The 24,915-nt window shown below is 44.3% G+C and overlaps 2 protein-coding genes across 4 annotated transcripts in view; both read left to right on the forward strand.

Moving 5' to 3' along the window:
- The first annotated feature begins 1,168 nt into the window (after window positions 1-1,168).
- NFU1 (NFU1 iron-sulfur cluster scaffold) lies at window positions 1,169-11,777 on the forward strand. Of its 2 annotated transcripts, XM_034430752.3 has the most exons (9): window positions 1,184-1,265; window positions 4,510-4,616; window positions 4,890-5,025; window positions 6,005-6,071; window positions 6,945-7,059; window positions 7,595-7,658; window positions 9,865-10,039; window positions 10,379-10,463; window positions 10,971-11,777. In XM_034430752.3, exons 1-8 carry the CDS (start codon window positions 1,225-1,227, stop codon window positions 10,418-10,420), a joined length of 747 nt encoding a protein of 248 aa, XP_034286643.1. In that variant the 5' UTR covers window positions 1,184-1,224; the 3' UTR covers window positions 10,421-10,463; window positions 10,971-11,777. The 2 variants fall into 2 exon arrangements, with proteins under 2 accessions (XP_034286642.1, XP_034286643.1); XM_034430751.3 differs by having other exon boundaries at window positions 1,169-1,265; window positions 10,379-11,777.
- Window positions 11,778-16,005: 4,228 nt separating this feature from the next.
- Window positions 16,006-24,915, forward strand: part of GFPT1 (glutamine--fructose-6-phosphate transaminase 1) — a 42,351-nt gene continuing 33,441 nt past the window's right edge. Inside the window, exon 1 of one of the 2 annotated variants that reach the window (XM_087875771.1) lies at window positions 16,006-16,334. In XM_087875771.1, the coding sequence (XP_087731897.1) occupies window positions 16,328-16,334 (7 nt within the window). In that variant the 5' untranslated portion in view covers window positions 16,006-16,327. The remainder of the gene's footprint in view (window positions 16,335-24,915) is intronic. The other variant, XM_087875770.1, reaches the window with a different exon arrangement.

Genomic DNA, 24,915 nt, shown 5'->3' on the forward strand with positions numbered 1-24,915 from the left:
CATTTTGCTGAGTTCTTTTTATTCCTTTTATTTATTTTATTTTATTTGCTCATCATTTTAAGGCAGCAATTCTCAAATCTCTGCAACTGTTAAAGAGTTCGTGGACCTCAACTCCCAGAATTCCCCAGCCCATATGCTAGCTGAGGAATTCTGGGAGCTGAAGTCCAGATATCTTCAAATTGCCAAGTTTGAGCAACGTTGGTTTAAGGGCTGGCAGGACTGCAATCTCCGCCCTGATGAGCAATAGACGAAAGCCTCGAATTAAAAAATAGAAGAATAAAAACTGCCATCTTTAATCATTAATCTGTATATTGATATTGCAATAGTTTTTAATTCTGTGGGTTACGGTTTACCGCCCAGAGTCACTGTCTGATTCAGGGGAGAGTGGGTTAAATAATTGATCCCATAAGTAGATTCTCTGTCATCCAGGTCCCGATTGTCCCAAAGATCCTTTTTCCAAGAAGCAAGTGGACTTTCAGGTTTTTCTTGGAAGACGTTTCGCTTCTCATCCAAGAAGCTTCCTCAGCTCTTCCCCACCATCCAGCCAGAGCTGAGGAAGCTCCTTGGATGAGAAGCGAAACGTCTTCAAAAAGAAAAAGCAGAAAATCCACTTGCCTCTTGGAAAAAGCACCTTTGGGATGGGCAAAGCAGGCCGCAGGGTTAGAACCCGGGTAGCCTCTCCTGGCAAAAGGATAGAAAAGGGAGTTGCTGATGGGGGGCTAGGGAGAGGGAGAGGGGGAGGGAGGGAGAAAGAGAGAGAGAGAGAAATTGAAGGAGAAAGAAAGAGAAAGAGAAATTGGAGAGAAGGAGAAAGAGAGAGAGAAAGAGAGGAGAGGGAGGGAGAAAGAAAAATTGGAGAAGGAGAAAGAGAGAGAGAGAAAGAAAGAAATTGGAGAGAGAGAAAGGGAGAGGGAGGGAGAAAGAGAAATTGGAAAAGGAGAGAAAGAGAAATTGGAGAGAGAGAGAGAGAAAGGGAGAGGGAGAGAGAAAGAGAAAAATTGGAGAAGGAGAAAGAGAGAGAGAAAGAGAAAGAGAAAGAGAAATTGGAGAGAGAGAGAGAGAGACCCCCACTTTCCCACGGCTCCCCCCCCCCCCGCGCTCGCCGGGCGCATCGAAGAGCCTGCAATGTCGCCTCCTGGCCGGTAGAGGCCAGTCTGGCTACGAGAGCGGGCGCGGAGGGCTCATCAGGCGCATGCGCAGGGGTTCCTCGGGAGAGGCGTCAAGATGGCTGCCGCGCGTCGTCTGGGGGCGGCGCTGGGGGGCCGGTAGGTGTCGGGTCGCCTCAGGCTGAGGAGACCCCCGTATTAAAAGCGCCCCTTATTTCTCTCCCCCCCCACCCACCCCGTTCTCCTCCTTCGCCCCGTAGAAAGCCTTGGACTCCAGCCCCCATCATCCCCAGCCTCCTTTTGGAAACATGGCCCTCTGTCGTCTTTCGCGCCCCCCCTTGATTTGCTATTATGGGTGTTGTAGTCCGTCCCACAGCAGGTGGTGGGAAAGTAAGGCGGGGGGGGGGTCCCTAGAAGCCTCCATACGACTCTTCCTCCCCTCCCCCCCCACAGGCTCTCTGAAGCTGTCAATCATCCCTTTGGGGGAGGGTCTCCGAAAGGGGGCGGGACGGAAAAAGAGGAAACCCCTCCCCCCCCAAAAAAGGGGCTGGGGCTTCTTGGAGGATAACCTTTGGCCAGGGGGGTCTTCAACCTTAAATGCTCAAAAGGGCCATTTGGACCCTTTTCCCACAGAAAAGAAAACACCTGGGAGCCACAAAACCTGGGTGGGCGTGGCCAACTCGATGTCACTCACTCCCACCAGTCACATGACCCACCAAGCCACGCCTACCAGGTCATTAGGGCAGAGGGGGGCACCCACTATCTGGAAGGAGATACGGAGGATCCCGGATCTACGCACTTTCCGCCGTGCTCCAGCAATCCGGCCTGGCCTAATTTTCTCCCCTGTTTTAACATTCTTTTACATCGAAATTTTAATCTGTTTTAAATTTTGGGATTTTTAATTGTCTCGGGCTAAATGATTTAATCTGGTTTTAATTATATCTTTTAACTTTTGTATTTATGTATTTTATTTTGTGCCTGTTCACCGCCCTGAGTCCTTCAGGAGTAGGGCGGTGTATAAATCTAATGAAAGAAAAAGAAAGAAAAGAAAAGAAGAAAGAGAACTGGTGGTGTTAAAAAACACCAGGAACCACAAAATCCTTTTGACCTCTCTCTCTCTCTCTCTCTCTCTCCCCCCCTCTCTCTGTATATCTCTCTCTCTCTCTCTCCCCCTCTCTCTGTATCTCTCTCTCTCTCTCTCTCCCCCTCTCTGTATCTCTCTCTCTCTCTCTCTCCCCTTCTCTGTATCTCTCTCTCTCTCTCTGCCCCCCTCTCTCTCTGTATCTCTCTCTCTCTCTCTCTGTCCTGGCCGCTTCCCCCGTCCTCCACCGTCGCCCTTACCTTCTCAGGCCTTGATGTGGACTGGAGCACACTGGACCTTGGTCCCATTGAATGCCTGGATCTGAGCAGCTTACAGCAGCTAAAAACTGCACCTAGCGATCTTAAAACACGCGAAAGCATATTTATTTATTTATTTATTTATTTTATTTTATTGAATTTGTATACCACCCTACTCCCGAAGGACTCAGGGCGGTGAATAGCCATAGAATAAAACATATAGATACAAAATTTAAAATAAACTAAAACGAATTAAATAATTTGGCTGAACAAATTTAAAACCCCAATAATTTAAAACCAAATTTAAAATTTCCATATAAAAAGGTGAGAGACTTAGGTCAGGCCAGCTTGATGAAATAGGAAAGTCTTGAGCGCGCGACGGAAGGTGCGCAGATCCGGGATCCTCCGTATCTCCGGGGGGAGCTCGTTCCAGATCGTAGGTGCCCCCACAGAGAAAGCTCTCCCCCTGGGGGCCGCCAGTCGACATTGTTTGGCCGATGGCACCCGGAGGAGCCCCTCTCTATGGGAGCGTACTGGTCGGTGGGAGGCTATTGGTGGTAGCAGGCGGTCCCGTAAATAACCAGGTCCTAAGCCATGGAGGGCTCTAAAGGTGATGACCAAAACCTTGAAGCGCACCCGGAAGACCACCGGGAGCCAGCGCAGCTCGCGCAGGAGAGGTGTTATATGCAGGTTAATAAGTAAAGTCATACGCAGGAGGTCTTAAAAAAAAAAAATTGCACTCGATGACGGAAGTTGCTGTGCTGCACACATCCAGATCCCCATGCCTGGTCTCCTTTGCTTAAAAGATTGATTTAAAAACCCACAATTAGTTTGTCATTGTTTTTGTCCTTTGCAGGACAGAATTACAGACTTCATTCTTAATGGTCTGCCACAGGTGTTTAGGGACCCCGGCATTACACCCTTCCTCATTCTCCAAGGGTCTCGCAGCTTCTGTGGGGGGTGAGGATTTTGAATGGGGCTGAGCAGCCGTCTGGCTCTGAAGGGGAGTGCACTTCAAAACATGCACGGATGCAAATGTCATACCTCTGAGCAGTGTCTTAACCACACGGTTGATTTATGCTGCTGTTGAAGGGAGGAGGTGTGCAGCCAGCTGTGCTCTGAGCCACCTTTTTCTCTTTGGGTCTGGCTTGTTGCCCAGGCCTGACTTCCAAGGCAATGACAGAAAGAAGGATGGAGCATTTTTCTTTGAAGCATGCTAGTTTCCCGTTGATTGTATTAATACGGTAATATTAATAATAAAAGGCCCACTTTAAAAAAACAACAGGAAGGGCAAGGAATCACATGAACAGAGACCTGTCCTATAGAATAGAACAGAACAAAACAAAACAACAGAACAGAACAGAAATTCCAAAACTCTAATCTTCTGTAGTTTTGTAATGGAGGAATACAAAAACTGGCACGCCAAAATATGCCAGGTGCTTATTTCATTTTGTTAGATATATATATTTCGTTTTGCTTTTCTTAGACAGTCTTGCTGATAATCTAGATGGCCTCAACCTCAATAAATTTAAAATGTGTGGACTTCAGCTCCCAGAATCCCCCAGCCTCAACTTGTCGATACGTGACTGGACAGGCATTTTGCTCTCTTAGCTGTTCTTGCAAAGCAGGAAACTGGATTCCCACTGCTAAATTGAGGGTAATCATAGGGGTAGCACAAAAATGCCGTATTTTCTTCCGAAAGATTTCTCCACCTGTTTTTGCAACTTTACTCGCAAACAATTACGACCTGAGGCCTGTTCAACATCTGTTTTCATGCAGAGAAAGATATGAAAGGAGAAAGGAGAGCAGAAATTGCTAGAATTTTTATTCTTTCCCAGCCATCAATTCTTTAATAGGTCCCCAGATTTTCTCACCTCTCAATGGTGTTATTTATTGAAATATTTATTCTTCCTTCCTTCGAGTCAAAAGCTCTAAATCTAAATCAGCCTTTCATGAGTAATCCTCAGTCATTCCTGTTTGGGTTGAAGTATGGGAAATGCCATGAAACTGTCTTAAGAATCAAACTATGGCATTCTTAGCTGTATTTTTTTTCCCCTCCATTCAGCTTTTGTCATTTGGGATTAAGGAGTACGAATGTATCAATTAAACAACAATACCGTTTTGTTACACCACACAAGTCTTTCCTGTTTCCTGCAGTGCCACAGATGTCAGGTGGGTGTTTTGCTTGTGCATTTTCAGTTCTGTGGGATGAAAATGCTTATTCTCTAAAATGTATTCATGATAAAAACATTGAAAGATGATGTTTCAGTTCCACGTGCCTAATCTCTCACTATGTTAGAAGAATTTCATTTTTGTATGATGGGCAAAGGTGTTTGCTTCTTAGTGGGCAGAGAGCAGAAAGATTCAGTGAAGCTAGTTGACTCTGATCCTGGCCCAGTGAATGACCCTGTTTCAAAATATTTTTTTTCTTCTTCTTCATTTCAGTGAGGTCTCTATTTATTCAGACACAGGACACTCCAAATCCAAACAGCTTAAAGTTTATTCCAGGAAAACCAGTCCTGGAGTCCAGAACGATGGAATTCCCGTCTCCTGCTTCCACCTACTGCTCTCCGTTAGCAAGGTTTGGAGGGGAAAGGGTTTCACACAGCGTGATGTTATTTGGGAATATGTCCCAGTCAGATCCCTGATTAGAGGCAAAGATACCCTGGACTGCAGTTGCTGGAGGCACCAAAATTGGAGGATATTTTAGCCCATGCAAAATTTATTCTTGTAAAGGGATGGAAATCAGAGAAGGGGGAACTCTCCTCTCTCAGCTTTCAGTTCACTTTTAAGAAATCAATTGTGATTTAACATAAATCTCATTGATATCAGAGAGGAGTAAGGGCAGCTTGATTCTCTTTGAAATCTCTGGGGATGGGCGAATTTTTGGTTTGATTTTAGTTGATATAGATGCTTGGGCTTTTTCCATATGACTGAGGATCCTCCTACAAATGAGTTTTTCCTCCCAGCCTTTTTTCCTCGGAGGAAAAAATAACCACCTAAGGGATGTATGGTTGAGCCAAAGGGAGGAGGGGGAGGGGATGCCATGCCATGCAGCTGCAGTCTTAATATGTATTTTCTCCCTGTATACAATTATCACAGTCCTGGATGCAAAGGCCATTTGCATAATTACCAGGCACGTGGAAGGTTTATGCTTCAGTCTTCCAAATTAGCCCGCCGTTGCCATGCTTGGCTGTTCATACTTAGGATATGCTAGTTGCTTATCAAAGATTGAGGGCCCCCACAATAAGACCTGTCCCTATTTACAATGTTTTCTTTTAGCTTAGAAGTCATTGCTGCTAGCACAGGTTCTGGGTTAACTATAAAGCAGAAAGAGTTGATTGGATGGGGTGTGTTTTAAAACTCCATCCTTGTTTCTTGGAAAGACGATGCTAACACATTTGAAGAAGTTAGGAGTTAGGATAACAGCGTTCTAGAAACTGCAGTCATGAAGCACAAATGTGCATGTGTGAACCAATATGAAGAAATAGGAGGATTTTGATGAGCAGTTTGAATGGAGATCATTGTTTTTCAAAGTCTTCATTTTCTTTTCTGGTTAGACAGCTCTTTCGGATTGAAGGCGTTAAAAGTGTATTTTTCGGAACAGACTTCATTACTGTCACAAAGGTAAATCTAAAAATACCCCACACAAGCCTGATAGTATAAATGACTAGCTACAGTATATATTTTTTTCTCAATATGCTGCAGAATTAGAACACAGAGATGGCTTACATCAGTTGAATAGCATTTGGAATTCTGCACTGTTGATTTATGTGTCACATTTCAATTAAAAAAGAGGGTTCTTTTCAGTAGTGAAATGTGTTGGGAATTTTTAACAATTTCTATAAAAATTAAAACAGTAGGAAAACACCTGTGAAGTGCATTTCCCGTAAAATGAAAATATATTTCCCATAAAATTGAAATATAAAACAAAAGACAGACCCAGTTATGGTGCTCTGTCCTGCTGCAGGTTTGCCAACGTCCAAGGCTTAATTTTTTTCTGCGTTGGTCTGCTGGGCATGGATTGAAAGCAGACGCAAATAGATTGTGTAACATTTGGTAAACGTTTTCCCTCTCTGTCTCTCTTCTCTCTCCCCTATCATTTGAGATTGGACTGCCTATTGGGTCCATTTGCAAGTGTTTGAACATTCAAAAGATTAGTTTGCACGTCTTTCCGTTGAATTGATTGATGTTAGTCTGACATGTATCAGACCGGGTGAGATCTAAGAGTGATACGTACCTCCTCCCTTTTTTGGGGTTTCCTCAAACCAGCTCCTGACATAATTTGATGAAAAATAGCAGCGTTCTTTTCACTATTAAACAGGGACGCCCCATTTCCAAACCCTACTTGGCAGCTGCAGAAACCCTGTGTGCCTAGAGACAAGCTCCTGCAGAGTTTGCCCTGCTAATAAGACTCCCAGAAGTTTATGTGAGGATGGTGTGTCCAGTAAAATTCTTTCTCCACATTTATGGTCTGTTATTTTTTTAAAATCTTCACAGGAAAGTGAGGAGGTGGACTGGAATTTAATAAAGCCTGATATCTACGCAACTATTATGGACTTCTATGCTTCGGGCTTGCCCATTGTTACAGAAGAGGTCCCTCGTACAGACACAGGTACAGAACAATAAAACCTTAATTTAAGGGGCCATTGGGTGAAGGGGGTGCTTGTTACTCAGGAATGCCCATTAAATCCAAAGTATGTCATTCACTGCAATTCTGTCACTTGCATTATCCTTATTTAAATTACACAGAATTTGTCAAAAACTGTGTCATTTGCCAGTTGCTGTTATTTCACATTTAAGAGAGGATTCGAACCTGGGTCTCAGGTCATGCCAAGTGATGGAAATGATGTCATTTGAGCGTGATGTAATGTAGGTGTCACTTTTGCAACCGGTTCATATTTATGACGGTCGCAGTGTCCCGGGGTCTCATAGGATCCCCTTTTGCCAGATTCACTTAACAACCATGTTACTGACTTAATCGCAGCAGTCATTCACTTAAAAACGGTGACAAGAGAGGTTATAACATGGGGCAAAACTGTCTCACTTAGCAACAGAAATTTTGGGCTCAATTGTGGTCGTAAGGCGAGGATTACCTGTATTTTAATTCCTCTTTGCCCAGTGAGATAAACATGATTCATTTGTTTCAGCCCCATCTGAAGAAGACGATGAAGTTGTATTGATGATAAAAGAGCTGCTGGATACCAGAATCAGGTACCCTTGTCCGCTGCGTGTGCTTGGTATATAAAGCAGTATTTATGCTGCCTGGGGAATTCTGGGAGTTGAAGTCCACAAGTCTTAAAAGTTGCCAAGTTTGGAGATCCCTGGTCTGGTGTATCTCTGATGCCTGCATGTGGGCCAGAGACCTCTTAAGACAACAAGCCCCCAGAGATTCACATGGCCCCATTCAAGACCTTGTTTAAAATCTGGCTTTTCCCCAGGCCTTGGGGTGGGGTGTGGGCTGTTCGTTTTGCAAAATTGTTCGTTTTGCGAAATTATTTCATTTTCCCCAGACATTTCTCTTTGTAGTGCATTTTTAAAAACCTTTAATAGTGTATGCTTTGCAGAGTTAATGATTGTGTTTGAGAGCTATAAATATAATAATAAACGTTGCTGTCCTTACATGTTCACCCTTATTACTCAAGTCCCAAATATTTCAGTTAAATTGCTTGTGTTCAGCAAAAAAGTTAACCCGAACATCATCCGGGAGAATTCTTTAAACAGTATTCACATTCTGGTACTTCTGTCAATATTCCTTCTGGAGCATTTCCAGGATTTTAAAACGTGCTAGTGGGGCAAACAGGATGTTCATTACTACTTTCAAGGGCCAGAGAAAAGCCCCCTCTTTTCATTGCTGATTTCTTGAAGGAGTATTAATCATGTTGAGCTCTGTGTGTTCATTCTTCAACTTCTGACAGCTGAGGTGATACATTCGGGTGTTAGCGGGCATTAAAAGTAGAGGTAAATAGGAAGTCTGCCAAGTTAATCCATGAATCCATTGCAGACGCAAATGGGTATCAAAAGATCTTGTGTATAAAGCTGAGTTAACAATTTTTGCCTTCATTTCACACATTGAAGTATGCCCTCTGGGATTCGGCCCCTGCCGTATTTCAATTTTCAGGGGGGGGAAAAAAAAAGTTTGAACAAAGATGGAGTTTTACTGTCGCTGAATAGCCAGGCTGATTAGAAGAAAGATGATTATGTTGCTGTAAAAGTATTGGATTGAAGTTGCAAAGGTGCTTTTTCCAAAAGGCTTTTTTTTCTTGAAAACATTTTATTTCTCATTCTAGAAGCTTCTTCAGTTCTTCAGTATTGAAGTAATGAAGGGAAATGGCAAAACAAACCTTAAAAGTTACTCTTTCTTAGTTACAGAATTCAAGCCAGTGCATGAATTTTACATACCGTATTTTTCGGAGTATAAGACGCACCTTAGTTTTTAGGGAGGAAAATAAGAAAAAAGCTGATTGGCAGGTGGATGGGCCTCTAATCAGCTGTTCCCAGAGGTGAATTTTAGCAACACCTCTGGGAACACGGCTCCTTGGTTGTGAGCTCTGTGCCTTGCTTTTTTTTGCTTTTTTTTCTGCCTCTGAAACTTTTGAAACTCTGTTTCAGAAAAAAACTTTTTTTCCTGCCTCTGAAAGCCTCCGAAACAGAGCTTCAGAAAAAAAGCCTCTGAAGCTCTGTTTGGGGGCTTCTTTTCTGAAGCCTCGTTTCTGATGCTTTTTTCAGCCTCTGAAACCTCCCTTTTAGAAGCTGGGCAGGGCTACATTCGGAGTATAAGACGCATCCAGATTTTCACCCTCTTTTTTGGGGGGGAAAAGGTGCGTTTTATAGTTCAAAAAATATGGTATTTCTAATGTGGGTCAGGAGTAGGAGCCTTTTCATCTGTTGCAGTGACAGTTCCAGAGCCAGAGTAGAAAAGAGTGGGACCAGAAGGAGAGCACATAAATTGAGCCACTGCGAACTCTCCAGGCCATCTCCTCCCAATTGGCACTGACAGAATGCAGTAAACAATGCAAACATGGCACATTTTTGTAGGCTGGTTAAGTTTGCGTGACTGTATTTCACCAGATTTTTTTCTTATAAGGGTCACGTGGCTGAGAGGTTGCTCTGGCGTAAAACCGAGTATCCACGGCTTTGGCTCAAGATGTGTTAAGGAAAATGTTGCTAATGCAAAGAGAAGGGGAAGGTGGCGTAACGAGCTGCAGGCTGCTCCAGGAATCGGCAGTGCCACGTGGAAAATAGAGAGAGGGGTATGGAAAAAAAAAGAGAGGAGAGAGATCCATGTGTTGGCTGAGAATCTGAGCTTTACTTTGGGACGTTAATGCAAAGATTTGAGCATTTGCTGCCCGTAATGCTATTTCATCTACCGCAGACTTGCAGCTGTGGGTCTCAATGCATCTGCCTTAATATTCCTCAGGCCAACCGTCCAGGAGGACGGGGGAGACGTCATCTTTAAGGGCTTTGAAGACGGGATCGTGCAGCTGAAGCTGCAGGGTTCGTGCACCAGCTGCCCCAGTTCCATCGTCACTTTAAAGAGCGGAATACAAAACATGCTGCAGTTCTATATTCCAGAGGTGGAAGGTGTGGAGCAGGTAAGCCCCTTTGGGAAAGCACCAGCTGTGCCCCACCTGTCTTCTCCATGTTCCCAATGATTACAGCGTGGGCAAAAAATTTCAGTAGGTATTGACGTCTTACTTGTTTAAAAGGATCGGGGTTGCTGCCAGGCATATTTAGGGTTTCCTTCTGGATGTTTGACCCGCTCAGAATATCTCAGCATTTTCTGAACAAATTTGGAGGCCGCCTGCATTACCAGACAAGATGAGAGTGGTGCTGGGGTTATTTTAAAAGATGTCCTACTTCCTGGGCTTGGTTCTCAGTGCTGATAGTCTGATAGTCTAGGTGTAACTTCCTGCCTGCCTGTTGTTTTTCAGGTTGTTGATGATAATGAAGAAAAAGAAGTGAAGTCAACCTGAATCAGGGAAGAGCCCTGGACTGTGGGCAGAAACTATGTGCCTGGTGGGTTTGTCTAAATTGGCCCAATGCAGTTTCTTCATTGGGCCAATTCTATTATTGTTTCACCGTATAAGAAAACAAGCAAATAGGAAGAATCTTTGCTTTACATGAACAAAAAGAGGAAAGCACACAGAAAAGGCAGGTTCCCAACAGTTTCTAAAATACATGCTTCCTCTCTTGGATTCAAATATTTTCTGAAGTATCTCCAATTATCTTCCTTGAATATCAGTTACCTATTTATTGGGCAGGCTCTCTCTCACTGACACTATAGTCACTTCTGGACATGATTTGGTCATAGAGCACTGCATTTAAAAAAAAAAAAAACTTTTCCCCCCTGCTACTTAGATTCCAAAAATATTTTTTTAATTGCGCTCTCATCAGGTGGTTTAAATTTGTAGTTTTCATTTTTTAAAAAAAACGCCCATGAGTTCAATAAAATATCACTAATACCACTGTCATTTACCTTATTTGCCTAGAAACTATCTGATAACACTTTGTTCCAAAATTCAGCAGACTTCACTGTCTTCCTTGGTGATCTCAAGGGAGCCAAACATTCTTTTTACCACCGGAATAGGATTTTTTGCACTTGGAGCCTGAACACGCGTATTATCACGCTTTGGATGCAGAATGATGATCTCGTGTGTGAAGTTGAACTTCTCCAGAAAAAAATGTCTTGAATCTGTGGAGCAAACAATCCTGCTTGGTTGCAGTGAGGCGTTCGTAGATGCTGTGGTTGTAAGGAAATAATAGAAGTGTGTTGTGGGTCCAATAAAGTCCACTAAGTGCATTTACATTTTAGAGGAATGCATGAAAAGAGGAGGAGCTGGGTCTCTTTAAAGAGGAGATACATTTTGGAGGACAATTTAAAAATGGCTTAGCCTGAAGCTGGGGTGTAGAGCTTTTGAAGACGGGCCTTGCCTTTCTTCTTGAAACCCATCCTCAAGGGTGTCTTGTGGATTGGTGGGAGCCATTGAGGGGATCGGCTGACCTTCCATTACCAAACTGGGGTTTTGAAAGAGACACGGAGGCTTACAGAGGTTTTATGTGCTGCTTCGTCTGTTTTTGGAAAATAGAACAACATTGCTCAAACTTGGGGTGAAGCAGCTCCTTCCATTGCAAAGCATAGCAACTGAGACATGTCCCTTGCAAGGCGACATTCCAGTAAGGATCCAGGGGGGTTTGAAACGGCCGATTTCAAAGGTTTAAAATCAGTTTAAATTAAAGCAATTGGTATGTAATTCTGAATGTGTGGTCATTCTAGAACTTTGCCTGCACATTGTGAATAAAGACGCACCGTGGCTCAAACTTACGTTTAAACTTGTGCTGCCTTTAGTGCCATTCTTTACTTGCCCCATAGGAGGGAGTACTGTACAATCTACCAATTAAAAGAGACGACTGTCGTTGGGTTAACGGATGTGTCCATCTGTGTGGGTAAAATTGGTCGTAAGTGCGAAGACTGCCCACAAGTCTCTCTTTTCAGTGATGGTGTACTGCCAAGAGGTTGCTAGATGGTTGGTTCTAAGTCAACCACCTGTAATGACACAAATGGTGTCACTGGTGCCACAGTGTCTTCATGGCCTGTGACAGGTGCCCTTGTATTCAAAGCCCCGGGGAGTGGAGGGTGGGTGGGGGAATCCCTTGCTTCTTGTCTGGGATGGGACACAGCTTAATTTTTTAACCTCCTTGAACCTCTTCTCCAGGAGGCTTTCTGGAAAAAAAAATAGCTCTCCTTTGCAACATCTCTGCTTCTGCCAAAGCAGAGATGTTGCATCCCACGTGATACAATCAGTAAATGAAGCCTTTGTGACGGCAGGGGGGGGAAAAAATGATGCTCAAAGCATTACTGGAATAATTCAGCGTTCCCGCAAGAGGCGTGGAATGGATTGCCACAGCGTTTTCTGGAGAGTTGATCGCTGAAGCAGGCCGAGGCCATCTGAAGGAAATCGGCCACTGACTGGCAACCCTCTTGGAAAATGGCTAATTTGATTTATGCTGGCATATTACTGCCCCTCCCTCCCCGAACAAGAGAGACAATTCTTTACACATTCATTTTATTTTTTAAAAAACCCAGACCTAGCTATGACCTATGCTTCATGTAAAGAAACGTCAAATAATGACAAGACTGAAATACGAGTAATTTTTGGAAGGTTGAGGCCGCGTCCTCCGAAAATCAAAGAATGGGCCGTGCGTTCCAGAAGAGTTGTTGGGTGCTGAATGTTAGCATGTCACCCAAAACTTTTGTTGTGTCATCTTTGACATAGCTAAGAGTCTGTGGAGCTTCTCAGTCATCCAGATCATGGTTATTCGAAAACGTGCTTTTTCAAGAGGCAACTGGACTTCTGTGTTTTTTCTTCCAAGGCAGAGCTGAAGAAGCTTCTTCAGATGAGAAGCGAAACGTCTTCAAAGAAAAACCAGAAAGTCCAGTTGCCTCTCGAAAAAAAGCACCTGTGGGGGACAGCTCCGAGGTTCACCATTCCTGCAATGGGCCCTCCGTTACCAAGCTCGGCTGGCGTCATACTTGGGCAGGGTCCGCTTGTGGGATCTGCAATTTGAGGGAGGTTTCGGGGGCAATGATGGGTGGTGGAGGAGCTTACAAGGTTTAGCAAATACCAGATCCGGAAAGGGAACATAGAGAAACCAAGAAGCTGATCTCTGAGAGTCGATTCAGAAATGATATAAATCCCAGGCAGTCCCTTTCCCGGAGCCCTTAACTCCCATTCCAAAATGTGTATTTATGGGCAAGTTAGAGTTGTTGCATTCAACACCTGGTCCTCACTTTCTAGCTGCTGCCTGCCTTTTTCGGACCGAAGCAAACCCTTCCTCCTGGGCGGTGAACTTCACTGGCCCCAAAAAGTGTTTGTTCTCCTGTCCGCTTCTGTTTGGATTGTTCCGGTTGCGTCAGCTGCCATCCGCCTCAGGACAACTGCCCAGCACATGCCATGCCGGATCAGGCTTTAAAGGAGTGGCAGGACCAGTTGTGCTTGTGGCTTTTTAGAAGTCAGGGGGTGGGGAGAGAAGGAAAAAGGAGAAAGTTACGTTGGATGAACATGGTGGCAGCCGTTGCGGAAGTTTAGAAGACTTGAGAAATGGGAAGGGATGAGATCTTGGCCTTACATGTATTTTATGATGGGGATTGGAATAGGAATAGGAATAGCTGGAAGGGGCCTTGGAGGTCTTCTAGTCCAGCCCCCTGCTCAAACAGGACAACCTATACCATTTCGGATAAGTGACAATCCAGTCTCTTCTTAAAAGCCTCCAACGATGGAGCTCCCATGATTTCTGGTGGCAAGCTGTTCCTCTGGTTAATTGTCCTCCCTGTTAGGAAGTTTCTCCTTAATTCCAGGTTAATTCTCTGGATTGCATGACCTGTATGAATTCCCCCCTGCTTTTTAAATGCTAGGAATCCTGGACAACTTTCCCCAAATGTTTCACCTGTGACAGAAAGTGCTTGGAGAGGACAAACTGGAAGAGCTGGGCCAGCCTTCATTTTACATTTCCTGGGTCCATCAAAGACTCAAAAGCTTCAGCCATAGAAGCTAGGAAGAAATTGAAGGTCTCCTTCCTATAGTACATGAGAGCAGGGGGCTACATTCAGGGGTGAAATCCAGCAGGTTCTGGCAGGTTCTGGAGAACCGATAGTGGAAATTTTGAGTAGTTTGGAGAACCGGCAAATACCACCTCTGGCTGGCCCCACAGTGGGGAGGGAATGGAGATTTTGCAACATCCTTCCCCCAGGAGTGGGGAGGTAATGGGGATTTTGCAATATCCTTCCCTTGCCATGCCCACCAAGCCAATTAAGCCACGCCCACAGATCTGCTAGTAAAAAAAACTGGATTTCACCACTGGCTACATTCAATACACACAGTGTGATGTTTCGCAAAAGGTGCACAGAATTGCAGTCTTAAGAGATGGGCCCTATCCAAACAGGATTCCTAGTTTTGACACACACACACACAGATGGATCAATTGGAATGGGGCTGCTTAAAACATTGAAATAAAACATATAAAAGCCGCTTATAGCTGCACCACCAGTTGATGGGTTCAGACCTCCGAGGTCCTCCTTGCAAGACAGACGGAAACAAATGAGCAAAGTACATTTCAAAGATTCACCAGGTTCGTTTTTCTCGCCATGTACATGTAGACATCCAAAGTGGACTCTCTTGTTTCTCTGGGTCAGGTCATATATCTGGGTACATGCATAATTTTGCTATCTATCTACCTACCGACCTACCTATCCATCCATCCATCTATATCTATTTCTCTTTTATCTGTCTGTCTGTCTGTCTATCCATCCATCCATCATCTATGTATCCATCCATCCATTGATCTATCTATCTATCTATCTATCTATCTATCTATCTATCTATCTATCTATCATCTATCTATCTACCTACCTATCCATCCATCTATATCTATTTCTCTTTTATCTATCTGTTTGTCCGTCCATCCATCCATCCGTATCTATCCATCCATCCATCATCTATGTATCTATCCATCCATCGATCCATCTCTATATCTATCTATCTATCATCTATCTATCTATCATCTGTCTATCTACCTACCTACCTACCTATCCATCCATCTATATCTATTTCTCTTTTATCTATCTGCCTGTCTGTCTGTCTATCCATTCATCCATCATCTATGTATCCATCCATCAATCCATCTATATCTCTATCATTTATCTATCATCTATCTATCTATCTACCCACCTACCTACCTATCCATCCATCTATATCTATTTCTCTTTTATCTGTCTGTCTGTCCATCTATCAATTCATCCATCCATCCATATCTATCCATCCATCATCTATGTATCCATCCATCGATCCATCCATATCTCTATCTATTATCTATCTATCTGTCTATCTATTCATCCATCCATCCATCATCCATCTATCATCCGTCTGTCAATCATCTATGTATCCATCCATCCATCCATCCCTACCTACCTACCTACCACCCACCCACCCACCCACCTAGTTAGTCCTGTTTCTGTAGCGTACATTGGAGGTGAGAGCTGCGTGCAAGAAAGTTTCCTTTTGATGCATGGCGATTAATCTGCAGGTGCCAATCAAGCCCATTCCGGGCGTGAGCCGGATGCGATGGTGCAACCTCAGGCAACTGGCTTAAGGCAACCCAGGGGAGGGCCAGGGGGGCCCCGCACAAACGCAGCCATTGCACTCCCACCCCCACCCCCCAGCCCCAATTCAGCCTCGCAACAAGAAGCCACCATTCCTAAACCATGGTTTATTACGGCCCAGGGATGCTCCCGAATGCGCGGGCAGAGAGAGCCGGGGAGCTTCTGCCCAAACCCCGCAGAGGGCAGCCCAGCCCCCCCTTCATCGCCCCCCTCCTCAAAATAACAGAAGAAAAGAAAATCGAGCCCTCCCGCCCCTCTATAGCCCAACTTGACTCCGGGGGTTGCAGGAGGGAGGCGGAGGGCCTTTTTTCCCGGTTACCCCCCCCCCCGCCAACCTCCACCCTGGGATTACCCCGTGGTCTCCCATCCCCGAGCCCCCCCCTCCTCCTCCTCCCCCTGATCATCCCTTCTTCCAAGCTGCACCGTGGCATCAAGCCGGGGAAGCCCCCGACCAGGAAGAAGCAGCGCGCTCCGGTTTCCTCGCTCCAAAGGTAGACTGCGCCCGCCCAGGGAGGCTCTCTCTCTCTCTCTCTCTCTCACCTCCGGCTGCCACGTCCCCAGGGCCAGCCAGGCATTGGGCGGGGACTTCGCGACGGGCCCGCCTCTCCGCCGCGCGAGCCAATAGCGGGGCGGGCGTTGCGCATGCGCCCAGCGCCGCCTCCGCCCGGCAGCCGCAGACCCGCCGCCTGGCAGGAGGAGGAAGAGCAGCAGCATCGAGGGCGCCATGTGTGGTGAGTCTCCCGAGCATGTGCAGAGTGCCCTCCGCGGGGACGGACGGCAGGGTTAGGGTTAATCCCCGCGGGGGGGAGCCCTCTTGGGCCCAGCGCGCCCTGGCTCCGGGGCATGTGCAGAGTGCTGCTCCTTCGGGCCACCTGCAGGTCTTGAGGGTCGTGGGAACCTCCCCCCCCCCTTCCCATCCCCGGGGAAAGGGCGTCCGGGAACGTGGGAACCGCCCGACACGCGTGTCTGTGCGGCTCTGGCGGGCCCCCCTCTTCTGGGGTCCCCGCGATGATCTCTAGGGGTCCCCTTTTTTTTTGGCCCTGGTGGGTTTGCTCCGACCCGGACGGCGGCGGATGTTCTCCCGCTTGAGCAGAAGCCTTGGGCCACCCGCGGGTTTCTCTGCACGTCTGAATGCTCGGGAAGGACCCGGGTTGGCTCTCCCTGCTGAGCGAAGGGGAGGCTCGCGGAGATCGCCCGGCATCCTTAACCTGGGATGAGCCCGTCATGGGAACGTAGCCTGGGGGGGACATTGCATCTCTCTTCCCCTGTGTGTCTTAAATATAATCTATCATATCTCTATCTATCTATCTCAGTCTATCTATCTATCTATCTATCTATCTATCTATCTATCTATGTCAGTCTATCTATCTATCTATCTATCTATCGATCTATTTAAGTCTATTTATCTATCTCAGTCTATCTATCTCAGTCTATAATCTATCTATAATCTATCTCAGTCTATGTATCTATCTATCTCAGTCTATCTATCTCAGTCTATCTATCTATCTATCTATCTATCTATCTATCTATCTATCTATCTCAGTCTATCTATAATCAATCAATCAATCAATCTACCTATCTCAGTCTATCTATCTATCTATCTATCTATCTATCTATGTCAGTCTATCTATCTATCTATCGATCTATTTAAGTCTATTTATCTATCTCAGTCTATCTATGTCAGTCTATCTATCTCAGTCTATAATCTATCTATAATCTATCTCAGTCTATCTATCTATCTATCTCAGTCTATCTATAATCTATCTATTATCTATCTCAGTCTATGTATCTATCTATCTATCTCAGTCTATCTATCTATCTATCTCAGTCTATCTATCTATCTATCTATCTATCTATCTATCTATCTCAGTCTATCTATAATCAATCAATCAATCAATCTACCTATCTCAGTCTATCTATCTATAATCTATCTATATATCTATCTATATAATCTATCTATATCTATCATATATTATACATTATATATTCTATCATTTCGTGTCTCCCCACTTGGCTGTGGTTTAAAAAGAGCGCTGGAGGCACTTCCCCCCCTCCACCAGGTGAGGCAGGAGGAGACCCCTGGCTTCAGGGTGCTTCATCTTTTACCTTTGATTGATTTTATGGAGGATTTTATTGGTTGGAGATTGAGGAGTCAAGCGATATGCAGGTTTAGTAAAGCCTCATCCTGTAGGAGGCACACACTAGAGCTGGCGCCCCTGGGCTCCCTGTTGGAGACCATGGCAGGTGTGGAAGGAAGAGCTGGGAGGGGTGGTGAGTGGGTGGGCTGCAGGTCTGTATGTGCGTGCGTGCGTGACAAGGTGAGTGGCTGGGCTGCAGGTGTGTGCGTGCACGGCGGGGGAGGGACAGGAATTGGGAACAGAACTTTCTCATCCGCTCTCTGAAGTCCTCCTTGACTGGGTTCGCACAACCCTTGCGTGGGGTGGGGGGTCACTGAGAGTTGGGAAGTGGGCCCTTGTGTTGTGGGAAGCCAGTCATTGTCTTGGCACGTTGACACCTGGAGAGGTTGGCTTCTTGAGGCATAATTTATGCGATGAACACCCCCTTGTGCGTTGTTAGACCATGGGTGGGATACGACAAGTGGAAGAAGTGGGACCTTCAACCAGGGAAAGGCTAATAAACCAGGATGGATAAATAAATAAAACCAGGATGGATAAATAAATAAAATAAATAACTATTGTCATTGTACGTGTATACATGATGTGCCTCACCTGGTTTTCGCTCAGGCTGGGTGGATTCTGAAAAGCCTCTAAGGGAGTATTGTGTCTTCCCAAGCCAGGTGTGATACCGTTATTGTTGTTAGTTGCGAAGTCGTGTCCGACCCATCGCAACCCCATGGACCACGTTCCTCCAGGCCTTCCAGTCCTCTACCATCCTCTGGAGTCCATTGAAGCTCACGCCGACTGCTTCAGTGACTCCATCCAGCCACCTCGTTCTCTGCCGTCCCCTTCTTCTTTTGCCCTCCATCGTTCCCAGCATGAGGCTCTTCCTTCCAGGGAGTCCTTCCTTCTCCTTAGGTGGCCAAAGTATTTTGAGTTTCCTCTTCAGGATCTGGCCTTCTAAAGAGCAGCCAGGGTTGATCTCCTCTAGGACTGACCCGTTTGATGGCCTTGCAGTCCAAGGGACTCTCAGGAGTCTTCTCCAGCACCAGAGTTCAAGGGCCTCCATTCTTTGGCCTTCTCAGCCTTCCTTATGGTCCAAGTGTGATACCGAGGGAGAGATAAACTCTGGGCAGAGCAGGTGCAAGATAAGAAAAAAAAACCTTCAAGGGGAAGAATTAAAGAATTAAAGAACTAAAGAATTAAAACAATATAATATTATATTAAAACGGTATATGATATAACAATATTAAAACGGTATATAAATTAAATAAAACAGATAAATAAAATAAATATATCTAAATAATTAGCATTGGGAATTCTTTAACATGAAACTAACGCATATTGCAGAAAACAACAATTGTACACCACACAGAGACAGGCAACACCTAAATGGGACACCCGTGGCAGAGAGTCCTCAGCTTACGGCCACAATTCAGCTCAACGTTTCCCTTGCTAAGTGAGACGTTAAGTGAGTTTTGCCTCGTTTTATGACCTTTCTTGCTGCGGTTTAAGTGACTCAGTGCAGTTACGTTTAGTAGCAGGATTGCTAAGTGAATTCAGCTTCCGTGCCGGCTGTTGGTCAGAAGGGTTGCAAAAGGTAAATCATATGACCCCCAGGACACTGCAACCGTCATAAGTACATGCCAGTTGCCAAACGTCCCAATTTCAATCATGTGACCTTGGAGATGCGACAGTGGCCATAAGTGTGAAAAAACGGTCATAAGTCATTTTTTTTCCAGTCCTGTTATAACTTTGAACAGTCATAGAACAGAGAAGAGACGGGACGGGACGGGACGAGAAGATAGAATAGAAGATAGAAAATAGACTAGACTAGACTAAACTAGACTAGACTAGACTAGACTAGACTAGACTAGAATAGAATAGAATAGAATAGAATAGAATAGAATAACAGAGTTGGAAGGGACCTTGGAGGTCTTCTAGTCCAACCCCCTGCCCAGGCAGGAAACCCCACACCACTTCAGACAAATGGTTATCCAACATCTTCTTAAAAACTTCCAGTGTTGGAGCATTCACAACTTCTGGAGGCAGGTTGTTCCACTGATTAATTGTTCTCACTGTCAGGAAATTTCTCCTTAGTTCTAAGTTGCTTCTCTCCTTGATTGGTTTCCATCAGTTGCTTCTTGTCCTGCCCTCAGGTGCTTTGGAAAATAATTTGAATAATTTAAAATGATGGTTGCAAGCTGAGAACTACCTGAAAATTAAACTAAATGGTTTTGGCTTGTTTGGGAAATGCCAGTGGGCTCAGGGCTGTCTGTCCCTCTGGGAGGTGCAGGGTGTCACATAAAACAGGGGCCACTCTGAGAAGCCCCCCCCCCCAAGGAGGGGATTCCTGCTGCAGACCCTCTTGGGATGTCCCTCTTGCTGGTTCAGGGACATCATTTGTGCTCCACTTGTCAGCAAGCATCCCTGAAGGCAGTTGTGTGTTTTCCTGGCCTGGGCACACTTACCTGCCCCAAGACAGACAGACAGACAGACAGACAGACAGACAGACAGACAGACAGACAGACAGACAGACAGACAGACAGACAGACAGACAGACAGACAGACAGACAGACAGACAGACAGACAGACAGACAGACAGACAGACAGACAGACAGACAGACAGACAGACAGACAGACAGACAGACAGACAGACAGACAGACAGACAGACAGACAGACAGACAGACAGACAGACAGACAGACAGACAGACAGACAGACAGACAGACAGACAGACAGACAGACAGACAGACAGACAGACAGACAGACAGACAGACAGACAGACAGACAGACAGACAGACAGACAGACAGACAGACAGACAGACAGACAGACAGACAGACAGACAGACAGACAGACAGACAGACAGACAGACAGACAGACAGACAGACAGACAGACAGACAGACAGACAGACAGACAGACAGACAGACAGACAGACAGACAGACAGACAGACAGACAGACAGACAGACAGACAGACAGACAGACAGACAGACAGACAGACAGACAGACAGACAGACAGACAGACAGACAGACAGACAGACAGACAGATAGATAGATAGATAGATAGATAGATAAGCTCTTGAGTCCCTAATAGGGTTTGTCACATGTGGGGGTAACAGGTTGTGTCACCCTCATCATTGATGTTTCTCAGTGATGCCTTAAACGGACAACACAAACCCCAACTCATTGTAGCTTATTCGGTAAGTCTCCGTTACTACGTTTCCTTTTGAAGCGTGAAGGCCTGAAGCAGAAAAAAAACAGATGATGATCCTTAGAATAATATTTAACAGAGTTGGAAGGGACCTTGTGGGTCATCTAGTCCAACCCCAAGCAGGAGTCCCTACACTATTTGTGATGGTGAAGATAATGAAGACTCCACCTGCCCAGCAGCTCTGGGAGATTTCCTGGTAGCTCAAGGTCTATGTACATACCTTTTTACTCTCTCTTGACTGAACAGTATAGTATATATAAGGTAGTCCTCAACTTATGACCACAATTGATCCCCAAATTTGCTAACCATAAGACTTTAGTGGGTTTTGCCCCATTTTATGACCTTTCTTGCCACAGCAGATCATTTGTTTGTCACATTAAGTGAATCTTTCTTCCTCACTGACTTTGCTGGTCACAGAAGGCAATCGTGTGACCCCCAGGACAATGCATCCGTCATAAATATGAGCCACTCACCAAGTGTTCGAACCATCATAAGCGTGAAAACCTTGTCGTCCTGCTCACTGCAGGTAGTCCTCAACTTATGACGGCAGTTGCGACCAGCATTTCCTTTGCCAAGAAAGCCAGTCGTAAAGTGAATTATGCCTCATTTCATGAACCTTTTTTTTGCCAAGGTTATTACATGAATCATACGGTCATTCGGTGAGTGGCTGCTTTTCGGAAGCTGGCTGGGAAGGTTGCCGTGGCGATCCCAGGGATGCTACACCATCATTGTGAGTGCATGCTGGTTTGCAAGAGTTCAAACTTGGATAGTGGTGCCTTGGGATGCTGCCACAGTTGTAAGTGTGAGGACCTGTTGTAAGTCACCTTTTCGGCCTCGTAACTTTGTTCACCTGTTAAATGAAGGGTTGGAAGTTGAGGATTACTTGTACAAAGCTCTTGGTTGAAAAAGCCCAGATTTGCACATCACTGAACTATAAACCATGATTATCATCCAACAGCTGCTGCCTTTACACATCACTAAGCCAGGTATTTATTTATTTATTAATTTATTTATTTATTAATTAATTTATTTATTTATTTAGTAAATTTGTATGGCGCCCCTCTCCGGAGACTCAGGGCAGCTCACAATACGCATGATACCAGACCTCTGGACTTTTCGTCGGGCCCTGAAAACACATCTTTTTCACCTAGCCGGGCTGGCTTGATCCCATCCCCTCGGTTTTAATTTGAAATTGGTTTTAATCCGGGTTGTTTTTAATTATTTAATGTTTTTAAACTGCTTTTAAATTTTATATGTTATTTTTTTACCATGGCTGTTCACCGCCCTGAGTCCTGTTGGAGAAGGGCGGCATACAAATTAAATAAATAAATAAATAAATAAATAAATAAATAAATAAATAAATAAATAAATAAATTTTTAAAAAACCATTCTAATGAGCCAGGCTAAGATTCGATATTGGGATAAAACTCAAATATTAGAAATCCAAATCTTTGGTCAAGACAGAAGTGCCTCTCCCGTGCCAAGGTGCTGAAATGACAAACGGTATTTGACGTAGGTACAGAATTGTAGAAGGGCAAACTGACCCTAAACAGATACATTCTGTTGTTTAATGTTTATTGCATCCCAAATGTCATGCATATCCCTGGATAAGGGGTGCTGCTTCCTTATTGCCCTTGAGGCGTCTTCTAGCCTCTTATCTCCTTTTGTTATGTCTTGAGCTCCGGAGCTGAAAGCCTGAGCCTGTGGGAACCATGCTGTTATGTCTTTCCTAGAGATAGATTAAAGGGTAACTTCTACGTGTGAAATGTTGTACTCTTCGTAATAACTTTGTCTTTATACTGTATAAATATCTGGTTGAAATCATCCATCTTGTTTCAAACTTTTGGGTCTTCGGACTGTTTGAACCTTTGCGCAAATAAAAACTCTTTCCTGCACTGAAGAGCTTGTCCTAGTCCGTCATTTTTCCTACAACACTAAAAACATTTAAAAGATTAAAAAACATTAAAAACTTTAGGTATGCTGACTTCCTAAAATGGTAGATGCCCCCCCGGTATCTCGATGATGCAGAACTGGATGCTAAGCCAAAACCAGCTTCTGTGCTTAATTGTGTTCGTCTTTCAAATCTGGTTGTGTATGTGTGTGTGTGAAAAAAGAGGGTTGAATTAGAATGTGATTTCCCAGGGCAACTCGTGAGAATGCTAACAATAGAAAAGGCAGTTTGATGCTATAAATAATTCGCTGTGAGTAGACTGTCATTGTGCCTTCAAAATTCATTGTTAGGGCTTCTTCGATGGCAGCCTGTACTTTGTCTCCCAACGCATCCTTTTAAATAGATTTTGAATAATATTAAAGCAGTTTGGATATTTTGGGCTGGACCGAAAATAGAACGGTGGGGAGGTATCAAAAAAAAAAACCAAACCATGTGGATTTATTATTTTGCTTCTCCTGGGACAGCATGATGTGTTATGCCGAGTTCGGTGAAAAAGGTCAATATAAGATGGGCGGCTGAATAAATGTTTTATTTATTTATTTATTTTATTCAATTTGTATCCCGCCCTTCTCCTAGTGGACTCAGCACAGCCAGAACTAAAACACATACCAATACAAAATTTAAAATTTTTAAAAGAATTATATGACTTTGGCCCAAAATTTAAAACATTCAAACTAAAATAAATAAAGATAAAGATAAATAAATACATTTTTAAGGCCTGTGCTACTGTCAAGGGCCTTGGTGGCGCAGCAGACTAAAGTGCTGTTAACTAGCACCAGCTGCCTGCAATTACTGCAAGTTCGAATCTCACCAGGCTCAAGGTGGGCTCAGCCTTCCATCCTTTCGAGGTAGGTAAAATGAGGACCCGGTTTGTGGGGGCAATAAGATGACTTTGTATAAAAAAGAACACCGCTTAGGAGGGGCCGAAAGCCCTACTAAGCAGGTATATACAAAAGTATGAAAGCTATTGCTCAACGCATTGTAAGCCGCCCTGAGTCTCCGGAGAAGGGCAGCATATAAATTGAACGAATAAATAAATAATAAATAAATAAAATAGAGCTGAGTTGTGGGCTTTATCTCCTCTGAGCAGGAAGTCCAGCTGAGTGCTGCATTACGACTTCTAATAATGATATTGTCACTGAATATGCCCCAGATAGCATTTTCTAATGCTGACAGTCACTTTATGAGATTATTGTCTTAGCTGGTTTAAATTATCGGGAAGGGGGAATAAATCTGACAAGGTCGCTTCATGTTGCTAGTCAAAGCGACGTCGCTGTTTTTTTCTTAGGATATTAAAGGTGGGATGGGGTTTTTTTTGGTGGTTATTCAACACTCATCGGGGTGAAGTAAGAGAGGGCAGAATTTGGGAGAAATTCTGCCCTGCAATGGCTAATTGATTAAGGGAAGAGGTCGGATCTAAAGGAGCAATGATTTTTCATCTTGGCAAAAAATAAAAAGGAACGGTTAACTCCTCTTTGGCAATTAGCAATTTATTTTATTTTTTTTTTTAAAAAAACCACAATCCAGAGGTGTGGGTGCTGCATTGGGTTTTTAATTAGTTATGGGCCATATTCTTTAATATATATTTTAAATTGTTATTAATTTTTCTATTTGTTCTTATTCTGGCTGTACACCACCCTGAGTCCTTCGGGAGAAGGGCGGTATATAAATTCAAATAAATAAATAAATAAATAAATAAATAAATAAATAAATAAATAAATAAATAAATAAATAAATAAATAAATAAATAAATAAATAAATAAATAAATAAATAGTTGGAGGTCTTCAAGAAAAGATTGGGTAGACATTTGTCTGGGATGGAATAAGGTCTCCTGCCTTGGACAGGGGGGGTTGGACTAAAACAGGGGTCTCCAACCTTGGCAACTTTAAGACCTGTGGACTTCAACTCCCAGAATTCCCAAGTCTTAAAGTTGCCAAGGTTGGAGACCTCTGGACTAGAAGACCTCTGAGGTTCCTTCCAGCCCTAGGACTCTATGATCCATCCTGCCTATCTTAATAGCTGCCCCTACA

This window comes from Pantherophis guttatus, chromosome 9, assembly GCF_059756535.1.
Source record: "Pantherophis guttatus breed Tessera chromosome 9, ASM5975653v1, whole genome shotgun sequence".
In the NCBI taxonomy this organism is placed as follows: Eukaryota; Metazoa; Chordata; class Lepidosauria; order Squamata; family Colubridae; genus Pantherophis; species Pantherophis guttatus.